This window comes from Bos taurus, chromosome 1 (assembly GCF_002263795.3).
Source record: "Bos taurus isolate L1 Dominette 01449 registration number 42190680 breed Hereford chromosome 1, ARS-UCD2.0, whole genome shotgun sequence".
Lineage (NCBI taxonomy): Eukaryota > Metazoa > Chordata > Mammalia > Artiodactyla > Bovidae > Bos > Bos taurus.
The window spans coordinates 69,279,013-69,303,727 of record NC_037328.1 but is presented as its reverse complement, the minus strand read 5'-3'; the positions used below and the strand labels follow the sequence as shown (position 1 = coordinate 69,303,727).

The 24,715-nt window shown below is 46.2% G+C and overlaps 1 protein-coding gene across 2 annotated transcripts in view; it reads left to right on the top strand.

Annotated features, from left to right (window-relative positions):
• Positions 1-24,715, top strand: part of ITGB5 (integrin subunit beta 5) — a 115,600-nt gene that overhangs the window by 8,762 nt on the left and 82,123 nt on the right. For both annotated transcript variants that reach the window (NM_174679.2, XM_024993427.2), the window contains 3 exon segments: positions 2,003-2,088; positions 9,924-10,128; positions 20,091-20,340. In NM_174679.2, the coding sequence (NP_777104.1) occupies positions 2,003-2,088; positions 9,924-10,128; positions 20,091-20,340 (541 nt within the window).

Here is a 24,715-nt window from a genome sequence, read left to right as displayed (position 1 = left end):
CTATTTATTTAATGTCAACTTTAAGCTAAATATTCTGGGAAATATTTTTTTTTCAATTGTAGTATAGTTGGTTTACAGTGTTATGTTAATTTCTGCTGTACAGCAAAGTGATGCAGTTAAGGAGATTTAACCAAACAATGAAACTGACAGTTTGAAACTTTTCCTGCAATCATTTCTCTTTTCTAATAGGCTCAGGTACCTATTTGAAAGTCTCCAAGTGAGTGGATTCATTTTAAAGTGAGAAAGGAGGTTGTCAGTGTAAGCAGGTGGACGGCAAGCCCAACTTCCCTGTGGGCTGAATTCTGATACCTTCTTGGTGAATGTTTGGACCTGCGAAGGACTCTTCCTCCTGAAGTGAGGCATGCAGGGTGATTGGTCCTGGCTTTGTTTCTCCTATAAAATGCATTCCGAGTCCAACGTTGTACCCAGGAGGTCCCACTGCAGGCCTGGCAGTGACACTGGGGTCCCCAGCTCTGGTGGTATGAGGTGGAGTCCCAACAGGGTGGCAGTTGGTGGAGATGAAGTGCCGAGGGTTCCATGTTGGGGTCTCTGGCTGGGGAAAGCCATCATTCTCGCCCTCTGTGGGCTCCCAGAGTCACCTCTCTTTCTTCCCAGCCCCTCAGCTCCTGCCAGTTTCTCCACTTTCATTGCCTGAAAGTGGGAATGAGCTGCCATTCTCATCCCAAATGGTTTTCCCTCTAGTGCCTCAATGCAGTGACTCAGTGCAGCCTCCTGCGTCACCCGATTTCTGTGGGTTTTTTTCTGCTAGTGACAAAGAAGAATCAAGGAGTTAAAATGACCAAATTAGAGAAATGTTATAGTTTTAAGATGTCTTACAACCAATATTGTTATGTTGTTTGGCGAAGCTGGGGAAGAGTCTCAACCTCCCCATTTTCTCCTCCACACTCTCTTGTTAATCTTATTGCCTCTGTTTTTCCCCTTTATGATCTGAGCCCTTCTTCCTAGGGCTAGTGGCCCTGGGTTTTTCTTTTTCCCATTTATCCAGTGAGCCTCTAGGCAATGACCAGAAGAGACCAGTGGGTCTGTTAGCGCTGTGAGGACCAAATAAAGTTACATCTGTTTAGAGAGAAGCCAGTAAGTATTGCTCTTGGTCAAAAGAAATCTGTCCCAGAAGGAAAAGACTTGGGTGATGATAAATTTCACCAAGGATGCCTTTGCTGTTGGGGATGGTAGTGGGAGGGGCATACAGTGGAGAAAGGAGATGGGGGAGGAGGGGGACAATGGATTTAACCTGAATACCACACTTGAGTTTGCTTCAGGAGACCCCTCCACAGATTAATGGGATGGGGACAGAGGGTGGAGAGTAAATAATTTTTCCAAGGACGTTTCCTTCTAGTCTTCGTTTCTGATCTTTTTTTGAACATCAGGGATAGACTTTGAATGGGTGGTTTTTTAATGTGATCAAATACCTTTTTATTATCTCCCCAGATGATATGTATTTTCTTGATCTATTAGTAGATATATTGAATTAATAGATACCCTGTATCTTAAGCTGGCATTGTATTCCTCGGCCACATTCTTCTTTAAGGACTTTGCTGCTGTCTTTCGGTACACCATGTATTTGGTGCGACAGTACCTGATTTAGGATTTTCTTATGTCTGAAGAAGATCAATCAGTTCTTTTTTTGATTTGCTTTTTGTGCTATTTATGATATTTTGTCTGGAGTGAGCATAGAGGGGCCTTGTTCTCGATGAGCCAGGACCTGCTGTGTCAGGAAGAAGGCAGTGGGACCCCTGTAGGCACAGTGGAAGTGATGGGAGTTGCTGACGCAAGTGTGCATGCGGTGGGTGCTTCAGAAACCGGCAATATTTAGCTTCTGCCAGTGAGCAGAGGCCTGCGATCAGCACAGGGGCCTGCACCCTTCAGCTTCAGGGAGGCCCCTGTTAGAGACGAAAGTGACTCCTCCTCCCGCCCATTCAAAAGCCCATTAATGGAGGTTATGGCTGGAAGCTAATGGCTGCATCTTCATCTTTCTTTGAAGGTCTCAACATATGCACCAGTGGAAGTGCCACCTCATGTGAAGAATGCCTGCTAATCCACCCAAAATGTGCCTGGTGCTTCAAAGAGGTGCGTAGGTGGGGGAGGGGAGGAGTGCTCTGAGGGGCGGGTGGGGGAGGGGTGGGCTTCACCTCGGCATCCAGGCAGAAAAAGAGTGTGCAGGTTCTGTGAGCTGCCTCTTCCTTTCTCCCAGGGCGGAGACAAAAGAAAAGCTACATTTTTAGGTGTTAATCCTGTTGTAGGGAAACAAGATCTTCTTCCCTTTTGTAGGGGAACCAGTTATGATTCTTGTACAGTTTTCTGCTATGTGGTAAAAGACCTGAGCTTGTGAAGTGAGTCTTTTGCCTAATGATATAAAACATGCCTGGGTGGTTGGCCTGTTGGCGGATGCCGGTCATTGTTCAGTGGCTTATCTGAGGATGAATATTATGAATTGGCCTTTATGGAATGATTTTACTTGAAAAGAATAGCTGCTGTTTCTTTAGACTCTGTAGGAAGGGATGTAAGTTTGGGATGGTGATAGGCATATTGCTCTCGTAAAGCAATACAAATATCAGTGCTTGGTTGGCTAATCAGGAAATATTCAGTTTCTAAACCTATACTGCCTCTTCCAAGTGACTGTTCTAGATTTTTTTTTTTCCTAGTAAAGAGTAAGATTACTAAACAAGCTACTTTGAAAGAGGACTCTTCCCAACATATGAACCCCTCATTGTATTTGGGGCTTAATGGTACTGTTTTGTTATCAACTTTAAAATCTTTCACGGATTCCTTACAACCTGCATGACAAATCCAAGTTCCATGGCCCCTGCCTGCTTCCCTACCTTCATCTCTTGCTTGCCGTCAACACTTTAGCCCCAGGGGATGACCCGAGCGAGGATCCCCAGAGAGCCCTGACTGATGAACACCCTCATGGTTTTCTCATTGCTGTTTCTCCTAAAGAGCTTCCCAGATTTCCCCTCCTTCTCCTGACCAACGCCTTGTCTTCAGTTTTTAAGAGATTAGTTCAAGACTCATCTACTCCATGAAGACTTTGATGGTTTTCCCCAGACACATCTGTCTGTCCACCCAACCATGTTTCCGTCATCTATCTGCAATAAGAATGTCAGCTTCCCCCACCAGAAATTTAGGGCAGGGGTTTTATCTGTTTTCTTCACTGTTGAACCTCCCATACCCAGAGTAGTGCCTGGCTCATAGTATTAATAGCTGCTCAGTAAGATTGATGAAGGATTTCATTGGGTGGCTGTTTATTACACATCTGCATGTACAGCCCATGACCGACCACCTTTCTGTCTCCCTGTAGTTAGTCCTCCAGCAATAGCACTTGTAACCTCTTACTCTGTGCATTTGTTTTCATGCCTGTTTCCAATTACATCATTATTTCCTCGAGAATCTGTGTCTTCCTCATCTTCAAAATTGGCCAAGAATCTGTCAGGAATTCATATTTGATAAAAGAGGCCAGCTAAAAAGACACCTTGTTTAGAAAACCAAAGTTGAAATCTCAGTTTCACCATAATTTACTGTTTCTTGGTATGTAAAATGAAGATGACAATTCCCACCCTCCAGTACTTTGGAAGTACAAAACAAGGTCAATTCATGAGAGGGCTTGTGGATGGAACTGCTAATTAACTGAGCCTTCTGTACCTTATAGATATTTTCTAGTGGAATGTGAGCCATGGTTTCTGGAAGTTGGGCTGGATTGTCAACTTTAGGTCTCTTCCTTTCCCCAAGTCTGATGTCCTGATACTGGTCGTATCTGATGACACTTTTTTATGTTCTTGTTTTTGGCTGAGAAGCACAACATATCTTAGTTCCCCAGCCTGTTCAAGTCCATGTCCCCTGTGTTGGAAGCGTGGAGTCAACCACTGGACCACCAGAGAAATCCCGACTGATATCTCCAGGAGTAAATCATTGTCCTGGTCCACACCTGGGTCCCCTCTGTAGCTTACTGGGCTCTGTCTGTGCTTATGGCCTTAGTCTTGGCTAATGAACCTCCTGTGATACCTGCGTGGGAATGCAGCTTCCCATCCCCTTTGGGGGTGAACTTTCTCCAGGGCCTGAGTAGTCTCAAAGCTGAGTTTGGGGCTTTCTAGACTGCCCCTTAACAGGGTGAGTGTGGCTGAGTGCCATAATCATGAATCCTGGGACATCATCAAAGAGGTGAGGTTATCTGCAGAGAGCACATGATGTGGAGGGGCTGGTACCCAGTAGGGGGCTGGGTCCCTAACCAGTGTGTTCTTGTGGATTCCGGGCTGCATACCACCGAAGATTAACCCCCAAACACATTCCATTGAGCACTTCTGCTTCAGATCCTACAATGGCTTTCTTGTTTACCTGGGGTGGGGGTGGGGACGCCTTACTCTGCATTTAACAAACTTGTAACCTAATTCCATCTCCCAGGTCCCCCTCCCATTGCTCTGTTCTCCCACAGGTGTGGCGTTTGAGTCAGCCAGTGCCCTTGCCACCCTTCCCGGCCCCCACTTCATGCTACTCGGTCTGCCTGGTTCTGCTGCTTGCCTGGCCCTGTTAACCTGGCTGGCCCTGTTAACCTGGCTCTCCTGTCTTCATCTTTCAACTGTGGCTTCATTTTCTCTGGTAGCTACAGATCTTACCCTCTGGCTCTAAGGTCAGAGTCTCCAGACTCTCCCCTACCCTAGTTGAGGATGTGGCATGGGGCAGGGAGACACCGGTCCTTATCACACAACTCAACCCCTGTCCCTTGCCCTTTGTCAGAGCCCGGGGCTGTTCTCCAGCAGCTTGAACTCTCCCAGTGCTGTTTGTGCTGCACGGCCTAAGACATACAACAGACTCCGGTGGCTTATTACCTATTTTTCTATTTTGTCCTTCACGTTTCTGAAGTAGACATTTGCCTCTGCTCTAAGAGAGTAAGTTTCACAACCCAGCTGGCTGTGAAGGGGTGTGTGCGTGTAAGAATGTGCGCGGGTGCTTTTATGGCAAGGCCTCGGGGCAGCCCACGTGATTTCCACTCACATTTTCTCATCTAAAACCAGTCACAGCACTCAGTCTAAGTGCATAGGGAGCTGGGAGACTTCATGTAGCTGTGTGACTGGGAAAAAGGGGGAAGGGGCTTTGTGGATCAGCAGCCTGTGCCGGAAGCAGGGAGGCCAGCGTACTGGACAGAGGACGGTGTTTGGGGAGAAGTGGGCGGGGCTGAAGCAGCGGTGCTCCCCCAGGACAGAAAGCAGGGTTATGGGAGCTGGAAAGGAGACAGGCAGGCTAGGCGATGGTGCTGAGGCTGTGGAGAGACGGGAGGCTGTTGGGGTGTGAAGGTGAGACACCCTCAGGAGATGTGGCTGGGAGTAGTTCAGACTGCCATGCAGCCAGAGGGAGAAGGGCCCAGGCTGCCAAGGCTGCCCTGTGGATCCTGGACGGAATCCCACCGGGACAAGAACAGGGAGGCCTGGGGCACGTCTATGGTGGCTATAGGGGCAGACGTGGGAGAAGGCTGGGGCACCTGGGCTGCGGGGACCAGTCTTTCTCTTGGAGGTGGACATGGAGAGAAGGAATGAAGGGGTCAGTAGGACTGGAGGCGGGAACGTGAGGAAGGAGACAGATTAGAGGCTGGGAAACAAGACCAGCTGACTGGATCTTCTGGGAGATTACTGTGCTGGGGAAAGTAGAGCGGAGGGGTCATGACCTGTATTCTCCTTTGAGCTGGGAAGGTGTGAAACACATGAGTGTCCGCTCCAGCTCACAATGAAACACAGATCTGTGGAGAACATCTTGGTGTGGTCGTGAAAGGGAAGCGTCTCAGCCCATTGTGCATGCTCCATGAACAGCCATCCAGCGCGTTAAGTGCAGCAGCCCTGACGGGACTCGCCCGTCTCCCAGCAGCCGGGCCACGTGGCGGTGTGCTGACGGGGCACGGATTTTAGTTGGTCATCACTTACCTTCGGCCTCCCCTCCCCTCCCCCAGATCCATGAGGGCTCCAGTGGAGCCAGGGCCGCAGCCACAGAGGGCCCCAACTTCCTGCCCCTGCCCAAGTCTCTGCCAGGCCCTCTCCCTGTTCACCAGTTTGCATTTGCTTCCCCCTCTTACCAGGATCAGGGTGTCTGCCCATGGTCCGCACCCCCCGACCCCGCCCTGTTCCCGCTTGGGTTCCTCTTTCCCCAGGTCTGCAGTTTCTCAGCTCTTCACCCTGCTGTTTCAGAAACAAACCAAAACACATCTTTTCACCCTGAATACGACCCACATCTTTTTTGAGTTTTGGCTTTCCGCAGCAGGCAGTGAGGCGCACGGGATGTGATGACCAGAGTGGTGCAGGCGGACAAGCTGAGTGCCCTGGCCGCTGTGCCCGACCGCCGAGAGCCTGCTGAGCGCTGGTCTTGGCTGCAGGAAGGAGTTTTTTGATTAACAAAATGTATGAGAATTAAGTACTATTTAGGTGAGCAGTAGACCTCATTATATCCTCCGTGTGACAGGTGACAGAGGCAGTGCAGAGGGTCAGATTGTAACAACTCTGAGCACCAGTGTTAGAACAAAGTAAAAGTCATCTAGGTTTGGTACGCCTGCTTCTTATGTTTTTCTTTCTTATGTAATTACCGTTTAGTGACTAAAAGCCATGAAAGATATTTCGAGTTCCAGTGTGCCTTCTGTTGCTTCTCTTAGTGGGTTGCCTGTCATACAGTTACCTTCCCTGAGCCCTTTGGAGGGTTGGAGACAGTGTTTCTGGAGACTGTGTGGACAGATGCTTCCTTCGTGAACTGAAACTTCTTCCACCACAGAGCTGTGGCGCTAGTGGTAAAGAACCCGTCTGCCAGTGCAGGAGACTTAAGAGACACTGGTTCAATCCCTAGGTCGGGAAGATCCCCTGGAGGAGGGCATGGCCACCCACTCCAGTATTCTTGCCTGGAGAATCCCATGGACAGAAGACCCTGGCAGGCTATACAGTCCATGGGGTCGCAAAGACTCGGACATGAACTCAAGCAGCTGAGCGTGAGAGACCATTCTGAAACTAGTTTCCATTTTTCCATGTTGAGATGAAGTCTCATGCCTGTTTTTCTGCATCAAGTGGATAGTTATCCTCCAAGTTTGATAGGTGGCAGAAGAGTTCGGCACCTGGAGCAGCTAAATTCAGGGGGATGGAGTCTGGGGTCACAGAGTTAGTTTCCTGCTCTGGAATTCAGCAGTGACCTTGACCAAGAAGGGCGGCAGATGATGCAAGGAACACTGAGCTTGTGTTCACAAAGCTGAGGCTGGAGAAACTTAAACTCCTCAGGTGAACATAGGCATGAACTTAGGTGTGTGGACCTCAGACTCGTCATCTGTAGAAGCGAGGGGCTGGACCAGGTGATGCATCCGAGGTCCCGTCTCCCTGGAAATTGCTTTGTTCTGACACCTGGCAGAGGCTCTTGGCACATCAGACTTCAGGATGTCACTCATGTGAGGAGGATTTTTTAACCATGAGTCCTCCTTTCCTTCAAGAGTTTATAATTTGGGGCATCTGCATTCATTGAATTTAAAGCTTAGGAATGGAGGTATTGAGACATTGTCTTTATAACATTTGTGCCACCTGGCAAGATCATAACTCTCATAACATATGCCCTGGTCTTTGTGATTTTGGTTTCTTCTCTTTTAATGTGCATCTGCCCTTATTCAAAATTAAAATATCGAGTGAGGATCTCAGGGGAAGAGAGCAGAAGCTTGTGGAGGGTTTGTCACTCGCTGCTTGGTCTGCAGTGCTGTCTCTCCCTTTCTTGGGCAGCAGGAGCCTATGCTAGAAATCAGGCATGGCTATCTTCAGATTCCATGCCAGAGAGAACTTCAGCTATTGTGGGCATCCGTGATAGACTTCAAGAAAGCCACGTTATCCTCAAAGGGTTCTCCAGACCTGCATGCCCAGAGGTGCCTCAGCAGGTGTCATTGAGGCCCTAAAGGTCTGGAATAATGACAGGACTTGATTCTATAGATAAAGGTATCTTCAAAGGATGTCAAGCACAGGAGAGAAGCCACTGGGACTGCCCCAAATAGCAAGAAAACCAAACTCTGAAACAGGAGACGGTTGACAGACATGGTAGATTTGATGGCCCCGAGGCGAGGTCTGGGTTTGGTATGCGTGTCGTGGTAGGCTGTCCAGTGCTGCCCGTGAAGCTGGAGCTGCTGAGCGGGGCCCCCCGTACTGTCACATTGCTGACGCGTTTGGCGCTCGTAAAGTCATCCTGCAAGTGGCAGTTTTTATGTGGTCAGTGGTGGTGCTTGTGCTGGCCGACTCCAGGAGTTCGTGGTCTTTCCTGCTGGCGCAGCAAACTTCAAGGAGGCCTTGTGCATTGGAGTGAAGGTTTGCCACAACCTTGAAGAATGTCATTAAGGAGAAATAAAGCTGTTACCAATGAAGGGAATGAAGAGGGCTTTGCTCCTAACAACCTGGAAAATAAAGAAGCCCCGAGCAGTCAGGAAAGCCAGCTACACAAACAAGGCTGTAATGGGCTGTCTGTGGCTGCCCGTCAGCTCTTCAGGTCTGGGAAGTGTGTCCTGGACCTGGAAGTCTCCTGATGAACCCAGCAGGGGAGCAGCAGGTGGCTCTGTACTTGTCCTCCCTCGGGGACTGATAGTGTCTAGCAAAAGCAGCCTTTGAGCAGATTGACTGGGCAGCTCGGACGAAGTTCATTGCTGGTGCTGGTGTCCATGCATCACAGGATGATCTTGCTGACGTAAATGGCTGAGGCTGTGGATGAGGAATCATGCAGCTGCTTCCCACTTAGGGTGAAGCAGTTTGATTCTGTGACATTGTCTGTTCCAGAATGCAGGCTGTACCAGGCCAAGGGGAGGGGTGTTGGGGTACTCATCACTCTGGGGAGACCGAAGATGCTTTCCTCACCAGCCTGGTGGTGGGGATGTGCACGGGTCTGCTCAAGACATGTGCACTTTGACAATCAGAACTGGGTGGAGGACCACCAGTTCCTTAGGATTTGAGGAGCTGGCAGCAAGGCCCAGTGTGCTGGCAAGAAGTTCAGAAATTCCTTAGCCAAGTAAGCTCTGAGCAGCCCCTGAGCCCTTTCAGCTCTGGACAGCTATTCAGTAATGCAACCTCTGCTTCCCACAGCTTAGGACAGCAGATCCATACCTGTAAGGCCCTTAGGACGGTACCTCTCCTTTCCCCTATTGCTGTGATTTTTTGTTTGTTTGTTTTTTTAAACTGCTTCATCAGAATTGCTTTATCAGAGCCTAGCTTGACTGTACAGAACCCAGCTTTGGACTCTTGTAATTTCTAGAATAATCATTTTTCTCAGCTTGTTCCACAAGTGTTTTTGGAGACATTTATATGTATATTTATTGTGGCGTCCCTGAGGTTGTTGACAGGCAAGATCTCCTGTTATGTCAAGAGTTCAATATACAAAATTAAAAAAAAAAAAAAAAACAGTTACAAACAAAATCACAGAAGCTCAGAACAACACATCTGGTTTCACTTACTTAAAAATACTTCAAAGTCTCCTTGACTTCCTGGTCTTGACTCTTGCAGAGGCCCTACTGGGCACCTACTGGCCTTGGGATATTGTCTGAGTGACGGCTACTCGGCCACTTGTATCTTTCAAAATTTTTAGTTATGCAACTTTTGACCATATCAGTTGTTTTCTTCTGCTTATCAGGTAGACAGGCACATTTTTTTAAAGAAGCATTTTGACCATTAAAATAACAGTGCGGCCAAATATTTTACTGTGTGTGTTTACAACTTACAAAATGCCTCCGTGTCCAGCACGCCAGTTCATTATTTAATTCTCGTAATACTCCGTGAGGCATTTGGGGTGGGGGTGACCATCTTGTCCACTTTTGGGAAATGGACCATAGGGGGTCCATGGTCGAGGGGTGATGATGAATCCACAGCCTGAGGTGCTCTGGAGCCATCCTGACTGCCCCCTGCCCTCTTCCCCTGTTTCCGTGCCTCCAGGACTTCGGCAGCCTGCGGTCGGTCACCTCCCGGTGTGACTTGAAGGCGAACCTGATCAGGAATGGCTGTGGTGTCGAGTTCGAGAGCCCGGCCAGCAGCACCCAGGTTCTGCGGAGCCTGCCGCTCAGCAGCAAGGGCTCCAGCCCAGCGGGGTCCGATGTCATCCAGCTGACACCACAGGAGGTCACGGTGACCCTGAGGCCCGGTGAGTGCCCTGGGGTGGGCCAGTTCAGGATGGTGGGAAGAGAAGCCTGGCAGGGGAGGGCGATGGGAGGCATGGCCGAGACCCCGGGAAGGGAGGGCCAAGGCCTTTGGGATAATAAGAGTATCTTTGCTATTTTAAAAATTGTGAAATATGCGTAATATAAAATTTGCCATTTTAACCATTTCTAAGTGTGTAGGTCAGTGCCATTAATTGTACTCCCCGTGTTGTCTAACCATCACCACTGTCCATTTCCAGAACTTTTTTCTTATCCCAGACTGAAACTCTGAACCCATTAAATGCTAACCCCTCAGTCCCTCTCCCCCTCCTCACTGCCCTCCAGTCCCTGGTAGCCACCATTCTACTTTCTGTGTTGTGAATTTGACTACTCCACATACCTCATACAAGTGGACTCCAATACATTTGTCTGTCTGTGACTGGAGCATTTCATTTAGTATAACACCCTCCAGCTTCATCCATGAGGTGGCACGTATCTATTTCCTCCATTTTCAAGCTGTATAGTCTTCCATTGGCTGTGTAGACGCAGTTGTTTATCCATCCACCCATGGATGGGCTCTTCAGTTGTTTCCACATCTTGATTGTTATGAGTAATGTTCTTATTTTCGATGGGAGGATGCTGGTATGTTTACTCCTTAGTCCATGCAAGTTTCTAAGGGAACGTGCTACCTCCGGGAGAAAGTATTTTTTCCTGTCAGCAAATTTGAATCAGTGGCATTCTGAAGTGACAGACTTGCAGAGTAGAGGTATTTTTTTCTTTATGACCTTGGAACCTCTGCCTTGGAGTTGATGGTGGCATAAGGGGACTAACAGTTTGCACACATACTATGTGCTAATTACTTGACCTACCCAAAGGTAGCAGACATAATTTTACACCCGAGGAGCTGTGTGCTCAAGGGCTCGCAGGCAGAGCAGCAAGCCTCGTTCAGCGTTGGGTCTTGTGGTTGCACAGCTCACCACTTTTCTCGCCTCATATTCCACACATGAGGTCCCTTGTGATATCAAGGGAGGATGTGAACATGGCCAAATTAGAAAGTATCACTTGTTGAGAGAAGGCAGCCTTTTCCCCCCGAATCCCGTTGACTTTTAGCCTCTTGTCCTTTCTCATTGTCTAGGAAGCCACTCGCAATAACCATTTCCAGATGGTTAGTTGAGACTTCGGGGTGGCTGGGGCTGTGGGAAGATGAGGGATCTGGTTGGCTGTCCGGGCTTGGGTTCTGGCTCTGTTTCTAGCTCGGGGCCCTGGGCAAGTGGCCCCACTCCTTAGCATCTCAGGGTCTTTGTCACCTTCATTCCTCATAGCCCTATTCAGAGGCTTAAATGAGACTTTCTGTTTAAATACACTGTAAGAACTTTAAATTACTGTTTTCAGAGAGTCATGGCCAAAGATGCAGATTTTGGAGACAGCCACATCTCTATTTGGATAGAGATTCTCATATCTCAGAAACAATCTAGTGTGGCCCTGCACATCATAAGCATTCAGTCACGCTTCTTCCAGTTGTTAGAAAGGACTCTGAGTCACTGTGTGTTTGAGAATGTCTCATTTCACCTACTGACTTGTCTTGGAAATAAGAAACAAAAGAAGGTGTCAGTGGCCCTGCTGGACATAGAGCAGTGTGAACTGCTGCACAGCCCAGGGCTTAGTGCTGGGGTTAGCTCAACATACTCTTCTTACAAGTCATCTGCCTGGAAGGGACACTCGGAACCTTTAGTGAGGTTCCGAGCTGAGAGAGAGAAGGGAGCCCTTACAGAACTGTGCGAGTGGGTAGAAAAGAGGAAGCCGAGTGGGCAGATGTTTGATGGTGTCCTCTGGGGAAAGACGAACGCCTCTCCTCACGTTAATCTTTGATTCAGACTCAAGGTCAAGGGCTCTGACCTAGAAGGGGACATAGGCATCCTTGTAGATTAGTAAGTTATCAGAGCACAACGTATGATAAAAATGGTTATTGGCTAACATAAGTGGTGTATTTTCCTTTTTATCTTAAAAACTGTGTAACAGGCACTTCAAGAAAAGCCTTGAAAAATCATCCGCTTTAACACTGTTTTCATTTTTGCTAGGTTTTCTGTCTGTATTCATGTATTCGTATTGTTCATATGTTTATGATGTATATATTACTGTGTACCGTTTTCAGTAAGTTTTTGAAAACAAAGACCAAAATTAACACCTCTAAAAGAGTTTGAGGGTCATCATTGAGGGACGTTTTTATTTTGGGAACTCCTCATCAAGAATTGCTCTGAGCCTGTGCTGCTTTCTCCAAGAAATATTCTTCATGGGGGTGAATCCTTATTCTTGAGGGTAGATTTAGTTTAGGGAGAAGCTGGAGGTCACACAAAGCCAAAGATGTCGCAGTTTCAATTCCAGTTTTTAAAATGAGAATTAAGGTGTGGCTCTAAGGCAGAGAGACTGTTGTTTGGTTTGAGTTATCAATTAGCTTTTGAAGCAGCCCCCAAAGAAATGACTTGAATAAGGGGATCCTCCTTGTGCAAAGTCCTCATAACATTCAGTTTATGTGCAATGCTTATTTATGCACGAAGCTCAACATACACTCAGTTAAAGAAAGAAAGCAGTCTTGTTTGGTATAGTTACATCTCTCACTAAGCATTGTGATTCAGTTTCCAATATTGAAAATAAAAATCCCTGATTCTGTGTTTATACAATATCATGATGTGAGGACTGTGTGCAGCTCTGGTCCTACAGAAGGTGCAATAATGGAGAGCCCATTGCAGCCTATAGAGATGAAGATAGAGAATTGGAGAAGAAAATTAGTGAAAAGTGAGGAGGAGACCTGATGAAAATCTGAATTCCTAGAGGCCTAGAATCTCATGAACACGTTTCTTTCTCAAATATAGAAACATGTGATGCCAATGATGCCTCTTAAAATTTTGAAAATTTCAGTATTAATAAAGAGAAATACAGGCAAACCCCAAAAGCAAAACATTTTCAAGATTCATTGATGCTGTAGCATGTATTAGGACTTCATTCCTTTTTATGGACAAAAAATGTTCCACTGTATATGTATAGATATACCACATTTAGTTGTTTGGGGGAAGAGAAGAATAGTGTGTTGTAATTAGCAACATTTTCAGGTTACCAGGTGCATACTTATTTCAAGGTAATGCCCCTCTGACTCTGGGGAAGGCATTCAGGTATGCAGTGATTGATTTCTCCATTGTGTATTTTCAGAAATGCTTTTGTGTCTCCTTTGCCCAGCTCCCCCAGACCTCATGATAGGTGTTTGTTGAGTGAAATGTGTAGCACTTTATTAGCTTTATGCCAGACTAGTCAAGGACAGGCTTCAGCGCTATATGTGAGGCACTTCACCTAGGCAAGGTTATTATTCCAGAATAAGCCTGGAAGAAAAAGAACAATTTTCCCTTTTTTTAAGTAGAATTTTAAAATTTTTATTTTGTTTCTTAATTGAGAGATAACTTGCATACTGTATAATTTACCATTTTAAAGTATACGATTCAGTGGTTTGTAGTGTATTTGCAAAGTGGTACAGCATCACCACTATATGAATCCAGGACGTTCTCATCACTACAAATAGAAAACCCTGTAGCCTTTAATACTCCTTATTCTCTCCCTCCCCACCACATGCACTCAGCCCCTGACAACCACTAATCTGTTTTCAATCTCTGGGGTTTTGCTTACTTTTCATTTCATTTAAATCACATAATATGTGGTCTTTTATGTCTGGCTTCTTTCACTTAAGCAAAATATTTTCAAGATTCATTGATGCTGCAGCATGTATCAGGACTTCATTCCTTTTTATGGCCAAATAATGTTCCACTGTATATGTATAGATATACCACATTTTAGTTGATGAATATTTGGGGCTGTTTTCACTTTGGGACAATTATGACTAATGCTGCTGTGAACATTTATGTACACATTTTTGTATGGACATATGTTTTCAATAATCTTGAGTGTATAGCTAGGAGTGGAATTGCTGGGTCATATGGTAATTCTGTGTTTAACTTTTTGAGGGACTGCCAAACTTCAAGCAAGATTTTGTATAAACACAAGATCATGTTTTCCATTCTGTTTCCAATCCTGGAAACTGTATGTCAGGATAACAATCTTAAAAAAACCTTAATGAAGAACATAAAATCCCTAAGAAAGAACATAAACTTTAGAATAAAGCATACTGAAATGGTGAAAAGCTAGGGGTAGAGCAATTAGAAAGGGTTTACTTAAGTCTTGATTTGCCTCAGTCCATTAGTCTCTTAAAAAATGACCTCTGATTGGCAGCTTTAAAGCATTTTTTTTTTAATGTTTTATTTTGAAGTAATTTTAGAGTCACAAGAAGTTGCAAAAATAATAGAGAGTCCCTGTGTACCCATCTCAGCTTTCCCCAAGGATAACTTGTTACGTAACTGGAGTGCATTATCAGAGCCAGGAAACTGCCCTGGGACTGTACTGTTAACTGCAGAGGATGGGTTGCTTTTGAGATGGGCTTCTTTCCATCCCTGTGTACACTGCCTCTCTCCCCTCTCTCACATTCTGATTGGAGGTGGCACGTGCCTGACTTGGATATTGCGTCTGCTCCCCAGACTGACAGTGCACACACTTAAAAACACTTGATGATGGGTGGATAGTGCTTCGCTGTGGGCTGAATGTTTGTATCTCCAACATTCATATGTTGAAATCCTAACCCTCTAATGTGATAGTATTAAGAAGTGAAGTGGGGCCTTTAAGAGATGATTGGGTAATGGGCTGGAACCCTCATGAATGAGATTCGTGGTATAAAAACAAACCCCCCAAATCCCAGAGGGTTCTTCTGCTTGCTTCGGCAGGAAGTCTGTAGTCTGAAACCCAGAAGAGGGCTCTCATCAGAACCCAGCCACACTGGCCTAGTCTTGGTCTTACACTGTTGTTAATTGTGAGAAATAATTTATGTTGTTTATAAGCCACTTGGTCCATGGTACTTGTTATAGCAGCCCAAACTAAGATTATTTTCAAGGAAACTAAAAATGCTGAGCCCTAATTGCTTGGCGTCAGGTACCGTAAAGGTTAATAACATCTTCTGATGGTTCCATCTGTCAAGTCAGAATTCTGAGGAGGGGGAATAGCGTTTGGTGCAGCACCCAGCCTTGTTCTGGGCCAAGGAGGCAATTCTTCATTATGGGTCTGGATTTAATTCTGAGTCTTAATTGCCTTCTGCTTCAGTGAGCAGAGAGCTGGGTGATAGTCTTAGAAGTTATGTGCTGGGGCCCTAATTCCCTGTTCAGCTGTAGTCCATTTATAATGTAGCTGATTTTAACGTTTCTTTCAATTTCTAGCACAGAAGTATAATTTTAAGGAATCAAAAACTACTTGCAATGGGGATAGTGAGAGTGTTTATCTGTTAGATGCAACTTTGTCTAAAATATTTGAACACGAGTCAATTTTAGGGAAACCAGAAGTTGTTGCTAGAATTCTCTACGTTCATTTTCTGGGAATGTTTGTCATCTGGTATATGTTCCCAGGAAAAATAACTTTTCACTTTTTGTTGGAGGGAAGACAGAAGAAAGCTTTAAAAGTACATTTCAGAGGCAATGCTGGTAGATACTTGATTATGGAGGGAGAATCTACACTGAGGAGCCAAGCAGTGGCATGAGTTCTGTGCAGAAACAGCTGAGGCTGGCTGAACTGGAAACTGGAGGAACCAGAGGGGCTGCAGGAGTAGCCGTGTCCTCACAGGTGTGAGGTGATCAGCTTTACTTTGGGGTTTGTTTTATCCTATTTCTCTGATTCTGCTGCTGGGCCCAAGGCGGGGATTTTGTGGACTGGCCCCAGAGAAGAGGGTGACAGCCACACAGGGAGAAGAACCTGTAGGGGTCTTATGGGGAGAGGGAGGAGGGGGACGTGTGGGCTGGGCTGGTGTCACCAGAGACAGGCACAGACTGAGTGCTCACAGAGGAGGTGAGCCCGGCTCTCAGCCTCCTGGACTCACAGGAGGTGGCGACTGGTTTAACGTCTCGGGTGGTGCCAAACTGGGCGGCTGGATGTATTATTGAGTGTGTCTCAGTGGCTCAGATGGTAAAGTGTCTGCTTGCAATGCGGGAGACCAGAGTTCGATCCCTGGGTTGGGAAGATCCCCTGGAGAAGGAAATGGCAACCCACTCTGGTATTCTTGCCTGAAAAATCCCAGGAACAAAGGAGCCTGGTAGGCTCCATTTCATGGGGTCGCAAAGAGCTGGACACGACTGAGTGACTTCACTTTCCCTTTCAAGTGTACTTGGTTCCAGAAGTGTACTCAAAGATGGAGAAGGTGCCCCAGACCCTCTCCTGGCAGGAGGTGCCCCTGGCCTGCAGCAGCAGTTTCACCTTCAGTCAGCTAACCCTGGGGCTCCCTCATCAGGGAGTTGGGACACTGTAGCTTAACTCCCACACTTAGCACCCACGCTGAGAACTGGTCCAGAAGTGTCAGTCCCTCCAAAATCTGCTGTTAATTGAGTCCAAGCTTATATTGCTTGCTGTGTAACAGGCCAGTAAATCAAGAGACAAGTTGTTGGGACAAGGAATAATGACTTTATTCAAAAAGCCAGCAGACCAAGGAGATGGTGGACTAGTGTCCCAGAGAAGCATCTTCTCTGAATTAGAATTCAGGCTTCGTCCCTAATGGCTCAGCTGGTAAAGAATCCGGCTGCAATGCGGGAGACCTAGGTTTGATGCCTGGGTTGGGAAGAGCCCCTGGAGAAGGGAAAGGCTATCCACTCCAGCATTCTGGCCTAGATAATTCCATGCACTGTATAGTCCATGGCGTCGCAAAGAGTTGGACACTACTGAGCGACTTTTGCTTTAACTTTTATACTAAAAGGAGAGGAGGCAAAGGCTTAGTTCCCAGCAGGCTTCAAAGGAGATGTTTTAATTTCTTCCTTCCTGCAGCCATTCACAGGTAAGCCTGGTTGGGATGTTTCTTTCGAGCAGATAAGCAATGGTACCTGGGAGGCAGGGTTCCCTGAGATGGGCCAATATGTGTAATTTAAGTTTATAGACAACATCCCTTTTAATTTGTGACAAAGGTTCTTCCTCGATTACATTGACAGAAATTCCATTATTGTCAAGGACTAGTGAGGAGTTTGTAGCATTTAAAATCCAGCATAGATAAGATAGCTGTAAACCCTTATTTTGAACATTAATGATTTAACCCTTTTTCATATATTCCTCCATTTTTGGAAAACTTGGAGAGAAATTTTTTTTTTTTTTTTTTTAGCATTTGCAGCCTCCCTTTGGGGAGGGGTGTGTGTGTGTGTGTGTGTGTTTTAGTGATCAGCTTCTCTTAGAATTTACTGGCAATAGATTTCTTACTTCAAAATAGAGAACCTCTTGCATACAGAGAGACCTATGTATCACATCTTGTTTCTCTGTTTGCCTTCATGTCTGGAAAATTTGGAGTTAAGTATAATACCGAAGGCTGTTAGCCATTCACACTCAAGTTTTTGGCAGAATGTTCTGTCTCTCTTTTTAGCCCCACAGGAAATTGCTTTAATAATTGACTTTCAGGGGACCTGGGGTTGAAGTTTTTCTTGCATAGAAGCATTTGTACAGTGTTTATATATATGTGTGTGTATATATATAGAGAGAGAGTCTCCTCCACACACACAGTAATGAACATCTTCCCCATTTTACTGATCTAGAAACTGGGCAGCAAGTTTAAAGGAGCCTGAGGTCTGGAATCCTTGGTGACAAGGTCTGGATTCCAACCTGGCTCTTGCTCTCCAAGGCTAGTGTCTACTTCTCTCCCGTGGATGCCTCCCAGCCTCCATGAATCCAAGCTGGTTCCCTGTTTCCTGGTCCTAAAGTGCTCATCTGTTAACTGGTCATAATCCCCCCAAAGGTGGAAGCAGATTCTGGATTAAAGAAGATGTAGCTGGGAACTTGGGGGAAGGGCACAGGTCAGAAAACCAAAGAAGACCCTGCAAAGAGGTCATAGGCTTGGATGGAGGGGACATGTTCGCAGGCCGCCGCCCCTCCCCGACTGTGGTGTGGCATCCAGGGATGGGAGGGGCCGTGTGCTGAGAGCTGCTCTCTCTGCCTCATGGGAACCAGAGACAAATACTGTAGCAGTCCGGAATTCATTCTGGAAGAAATCTCGAACATTCCTCTGAGTCAGACTCCAGTGGTTTTTTAAAAATAGACTCATACCAACAGGCAGCCCAAACTACATCAATCTCCAGGTGGCTTGAGCAGCACATGCAAGGACAAGTCAGGGGAAGCAGGCTGGGCTCCGCCACTCAGGCTACAGTGGTAATTATAGTAATCATTCTGCATTTGGGCAGGCCTTCACTGCTTGCAAGACTCCTTCCCACGCGAGTGCTTCATAGACTTAATGCTGGGTGCCGTTATTGCCATTTTACAGTTAAGGAAATGGAGATTTGAGTGGCATCCCTAGTTGAGGGGCAAAGCTGGAATTTGGACTAAAATCTTTGGGTCCTTAGATTCTTCACAGTCTAATTAATGAAGTATGCCTCGTCTGGGATGGGAGGAGGGGAGAGAGAACAGACCACTGGGTCTCCCATCCTGCAAGTTCAAGAAGGCTTCAACCCACTGGTTGTCAGCTAGAGGTGAAAGATTGGTTCCTCTGAAATGTCTCTGTGGGCGTATGAGGTGTGGACCCTCATGTGGGAGCAAAGTCACCTTCGACATTGCACCTCTGAACACAAGAGAGTACATCCACATTTCAAACGTGTGTGGGCAGTTCTATGCAAAGAGTTCAAAGACATCTCTTGGTGTCTCTGGGAGGCTAATAATTTTGATGGCAGATAGAATCACCTGGTAGGATTTACTTCTTGAAATTATGTCTGAACAGTGTGTTTTTAGAGGTTATGAAATGATGAAGAATCATTGTCCTGGCATGCATTCCCCAGTTACTGCGCTGACTTGGGCCTTTCTGCACAGCCCGTGGGGCAAGCTTGCAGAGGCCACGCCTCCCAGACACTGCCTTTTTCTCTTTGTTCTTTTCCTCTGAATCAATTTCTTTTTCCTTTGTCTGTTGACTGTCTTATTATAGAACCAAAAACCGTTTTCTCTCTTATAGCTGTAGATAAATCTAATAGTTTTTTTTTTTTTCCTTTTCTTTTTGATGGTGCTAAAATTTGTAATACTCTCCTATTTATAGATAATTTATGATAATGGTTTGTGTCTGCAATGTCAAATATGCCCTAGAACTAAATACTATTGTTTGCTAAATGGCTAGAGAGGTAGAAATAGGTGACACAATATAAGCGTAAACATTTTTGCCCTTGTGGGGGTATTTTAAGTAACCACCTTTGTTTTCCCCCTTTCTCTTGCCTTCTCCTCTCTCTTGCCACCTGAGTTCTTATATCTGTACCCTTCTTTTGTTCATTTCTTCCCTGTTTTCTGTTTCACACACACCTTTATAGTCTCCTGGCCATACTCCCACCCATGTGGTAGGTGGACTACTTCCACCCAGTTTGTGTCCATGGAATTGTCTGATTCACTATCCACCAATTACCTAAAGTCGTTTTTGCTGAGAAAACAGAACACTGCTAAGGAGACTCATTCTTAAAGAGTTTCCTTAAAAATTGCTGAGCCCTGTGTGTGAAAAGAGTGGCTTCCCTCGTGGCTTAGATGGTAAAGCATCTGCCTACAATACGGGAGACCTGGGTTCGATGCCTGGGTGGGAAAGATCCCCTAGAGAAGGAAATGGCAATGCATTCTAGTACTCCTGCCTGGAAAATGCCATGGATGGAGGAACCTGGTAGGCTGTGGTCCGTGGGGTCACAGAGACCCCATGTGAGCAAGAGGAGAACCTAGAGCTGCATCCTTAGCACCCGTATTCCATCAGTCACTGCTTCCAGGAAAAAGATGTCTTCCAAGAGGCACACGGTCACTAAAGAAAAGTCGCAGGTGGACCGGCTTTGAAAGCAAAACCCATCCCTTCCGCCCCAGCAAACTGGATGACCTACCTCTAACACGCATGGTCTCTCGGTTGGCACAGGTGACAAGACTGCATTCCAGCTGCAGGTTCGCCAGGTGGAGGATTATCCCGTGGACTTGTACTACCTGATGGACCTCTCTCTGTCCATGAAGGATGACCTGGAAAACATCCGGAGCCTGGGCACCAAGCTAGCTGAGGAGATGAGGAAGCTCACCAGCAACTTCCGGTTGGGGTTTGGGTCTTTCGTAGACAAGAACATCTCTCCTTTCTCCTACACAGCGCCGAGGTACCAGACCAACCCATGCATTGGGTGAGTGACAACCACCCTTCAGTTGGGTATTTAAGGATGGAGAAATGGTTCAGCAGGAAGACTGACCCTAAAGAAAGGCCTAGGGAGGTCATATCTGGGTGGGGGAGGGAACCTGGCTTAGGTGTCAAATTTGCTGAAGGATGTTCTGGCTCTGTTCTCCCTCTGCTTGAGAAGAAAGAAGTTGTTACAAGGTTGTGTAACACTACAGTGATGATAGCTCATTTGTTTTCCTGCCTGCCTGACACAGCAGTGTTTTCTACATTAGTAGATTTTAGAGAGTGTTCTCAGGAAGTGATGGACACCGATAATCCGGAGCAGGCAGAATAATTTAAACTTTCCCCTTGTTTAGAGTAACTCAGGTGTTTGGAATGAGTGAATTCAGTCTGTTCCTATTGTTTATATAAATAACTATAATTACCTTGACAAAACAAAATGAAAACCCTGCCCTTTATAAGTGTGATTTTTTTTTTTTCTAACATAAGTACTTGAATTAGAAAAGATTTGACACATTATTAGAGAACAGCAGTTTCTAACTACGGCAATGAACAAATCTAAAAAATTATGTAGTGACTCAAGCTTGATGGAAGTTTATTTTTTGAACTCATCTAAGGGCAAATGGGTCTCCTGATCAGTGGGTACCTGTCCTCTAAGCAGTGACTTGGGACCCAGGCTCCATTGGTTCATGTGTGGCTTATAAGGTCATCGTGCCTCGAGGATTGCTCCTAGGAGGATACTCTGGACCAGAAGAGAGTGGCCTCTGCTCCTACATTCGTTTCTGTAGTACTGGGTTCTACAGGGAGGCTGGGAGCTAGGTTAGCTGTGCACAGTAGAGGAGATAAATGAGTTGATGAATAGGTTTCTGCCCTGGTACATTTGTGTATTGGAGGTGGAGGATCTCTTCCAAACACAACCTCTGTGAGGTGGGTTTGTTCAGATGGCAAGACTATGTGGTGTGACAACAATGAGTGATAACCTTCAACTTTTTCTTATCTCTTCTCCATATTCAGCTTTGGTTAGGCTTTGGCATCTGAGGCCCCAAAACAGTTACTAGATAAGGAATAGGTAAGACTTAAGTTCTTACTAAGTGTCAGGCACCCACTGTACTTCATACCTTATATGGATTGTCTCATTTAAATTTCCTAGCAATCTTTTGAGGTTTCTAAAGTAGAAATGAGCTGTAGTTTTAAGATAAGGAAAGTGAGGCTTAAAAAGAATAAATAACTTACCCAAGATTATACAAATAGTAAGGGGCTTCCCTGGTGGCTCAACCAGTAAAGAATCTTCCTGCAGTGTGGGAGACCTGGGTTCAATCCCTAGGTCAGGAAGATCCCCTGGAGAAGCGAATGGCAACCCACTCCAGTATTCTTGCTGGAGAATCCCATGGACAGAGGAGCCTGGTAGGCTACAGTCCATGGGGTTGCACAGAGTCGGACATGACTGAGGGACTAGCACTATCTATCCACACTTGGAATATGAATCAAGATGAACTACTTCCAGAGTCTGTTTCCATTAATGCTTATTTTTACCCCGTCCAAATCACACCACTGCACAGTTGCTTTATTTGAGTTTCAGTAATAATACAGTGAAGATCGCTCAGTAATGTCTGACTCTTTGCGACCCCATGGACTGTCTACCAGGCTCCTCTGTCCATGGGATTTTCCAGGCAATAGTACTGGAGTGGATTGCCATTTCCTTCTCCAGGGAACTTCCCAACCCAGGGATCGAACCTGGGTCTCCCACATTGTAGACAGACGCTTAACCGTCTGAGCCACCAGGGAAGTCCAATACCCATTCCCAAACCACCCAGCCTTCAGGGCACTTGCATAAGGGTCATGTTATCTATGCTGCAGTAATAAGCAATCAATCCCCAGATCTCAGTGGCTCAACACAATGAAAGTTTATTTCTTGCTTGTACAGAATCTCGGAAGAGCTGCTTTCTGTTGCAGCTCTTCTTCAAGGGGTGACTCAGGGATTCAGGCATCTTGTGATGTCTTTTGATTCTTTGTTTCCTTGACTTTCCCTGAAGGGAAGGGGCTGTTCTTAAGCCCCTGAGCCTGTCTGTCCTCTTGGCTCCCATTCGGCAGCCTCAACAGTTTTCAGGTCTGGTTTGGGCTGGGTGGGGGAAGGGCCGAGGTGATAGTTATGCTGGTATTGTGTGTTCTGAAACCTTCATCCCTCTGTACATTCTTCTGGAAGTTAGCTTCCAGATCTTCTTAGATCTTCTCCGGGGATTGCAATAACACAGTGGTGGAGAAAACAAAAACAAATTTTAGATACAGATGAAATTCTGAGCGCCTTAACCATGAAGAGGTACTAGGTGTCCTCATTTGCGGGGTTTGGCTTCCTCCTGGCCACTGCTGGCTGTGGTGTTATTGTTACTTTGGTCCTCTCCCCGAGTCCCCTGCGCCACATCTTTTTGTTGGAGTTCTGTTACTTGCCAGGAGCAACAGCATCTTAATCAAAAGTTTTTTCAGTTCATCCGGAATGGTGATTCTTTCTGTTGCTTTTCCTCTCTGCCCTCTGGCTGGGCCCTGTCTCTGGACAGGCAGGGTGTGTCTGTACTTCGATTCTTCTGGGGACCATCGGCGAACTGTCAGATGCTAGATTGGAAGCTGGCAGAGGATGAAGGGCTGGCTCGGGGCCCTCAGCATTGAGTATTCAAGGTTATTACACTCTCATTCAGAGCTGCTTCTCCAAGCCCTAGAAGGCAGAACCAACTGCAGACAGTAGAAGTTTTGACAGTGAGTACAAGGCACACTGACAGGCTGCTTGGGAGACAGGAAATCCGGTGAAAGAATGGGGGTTTGAAAGGAAACATCAGATCTGAGCTATGCAGATCCCTCCTGCCTAAGCTGGGCAGCACTTGAGGGAGTTGCTCCCTGAATCAGTGAGCAGGCTGAGATAGATGTCCTGCATCCAGGCAGTGGACTCTGCTGTCGCCTGGGTGTCCTCGGAGATCTCCCGCCACCTCTCGGAGAGAACAGAGCGAGAGGATGTAGGCAGCTGTTTCTGCCCTTGATCCAGCCTGTACATGGGCTTTGTTTGCTTTCCTAAGTGTCAATGGCACTGTGAATTAGTTACCAACAGTTAAGATAAAAGATTTAACAAAGAATGGCCAGGATTTCTAGGTTTTCTCCAAAAACTAGGAGGTCTGGTAAAGCAGGCTGGTTTCACATGTTATTGGCTGCCACAGTCCCTACCTCTCCCTCTTGTCTCCCAGCTGGTCTCATTCACTGGTTCTGTTACTGGGCTCTCTCTAGATTCTTGGATAGCAATGCCATAGAAACAAATGTTGCTCCCATAAGACTCTTAGACAAGCAGAGCTTTTTATTGAAAGGATAGCTTATGCATAAGAAAGAAGGTGGAAAAGAATGTCAGTTCCCCAAAGACTGTCTGATAAGGGGTTTTAAAGGCAGTGTGAGGGAAGAGGGGCTGTGGTTTGCCTGATGAGCTTGTGCTCAGTTCTTAGATTGGTTGGCATCAGGGTGAAGTTTTGAGCATCATCACCCTCTGTGTGCCTGCAGTCAGCAGTTTTCGGCTTGTGGAGGGGGCGGGGCGGGCCTGCTTCCTGCAAAAACAACTTAGGAATGTGTGTCAAGGTTTTATCTATATCTTTTGGGGAACTGGGAGTTTGGCAATTCTGCTAGGTGGTGGTTTTATGGTTCCACTTTTGTCTTTTGGAAGCCATGTACAGACAATCTCATGTACAGAGATGGAGGTCGTCTTTTATGCCTGTGGGTCTTTAGTTGTTGTCTCAGAAGCCCAAGCTTTTAGGCGCTGTTCTTCTGGCCTGTGAAGCCCACTTGCTCAAGGCCTTTTGCTCAGTTCTGTTCCAGAATGGCTGTACTCTTGTCTCCCTGTCTCATCTTGAGTTCTGTGCTTGGCTCTGTAGATGCTGTCTTGGATCTTTGTCTATTCTTTTCCTTCCACTCACGTGGAAAGAAGATCACAGTGTTCTCCCCCAGTGGTACGTTCTGTAGGTTTTTCTCCCTATGATGCTGGAAGCAGCAGTAGTAGCCCCTGGGAAGTTCTAGGGAGATGGGGGTCAGGAGGAACGATCTGACCACCTGTGCAGGACATCTCAGAAGAGAACCAGTTTCTCATGGGGCTTTCCTAAGGTGTGTCCCTCCACCTGCTCCAGATGTTTCTGCCAAAGGATGAAAATCCTAGACTTATCTTCTCCCGTCTTAGAATGAACCAGAAATGCCAGAACTGAAGTCAGTAGTACTAGGGCTGCCATAAGAAGAAAAAACAAAAAATAGTTTAATCATCAGATTAAAGAACTGTTTAATTCTTTAATCAGAGTTTCTGAATTTAATCAGCAGCTCTGGGTATTAGCAATACTGTGTTCCTATACTATTCTGGGTAATAGGAA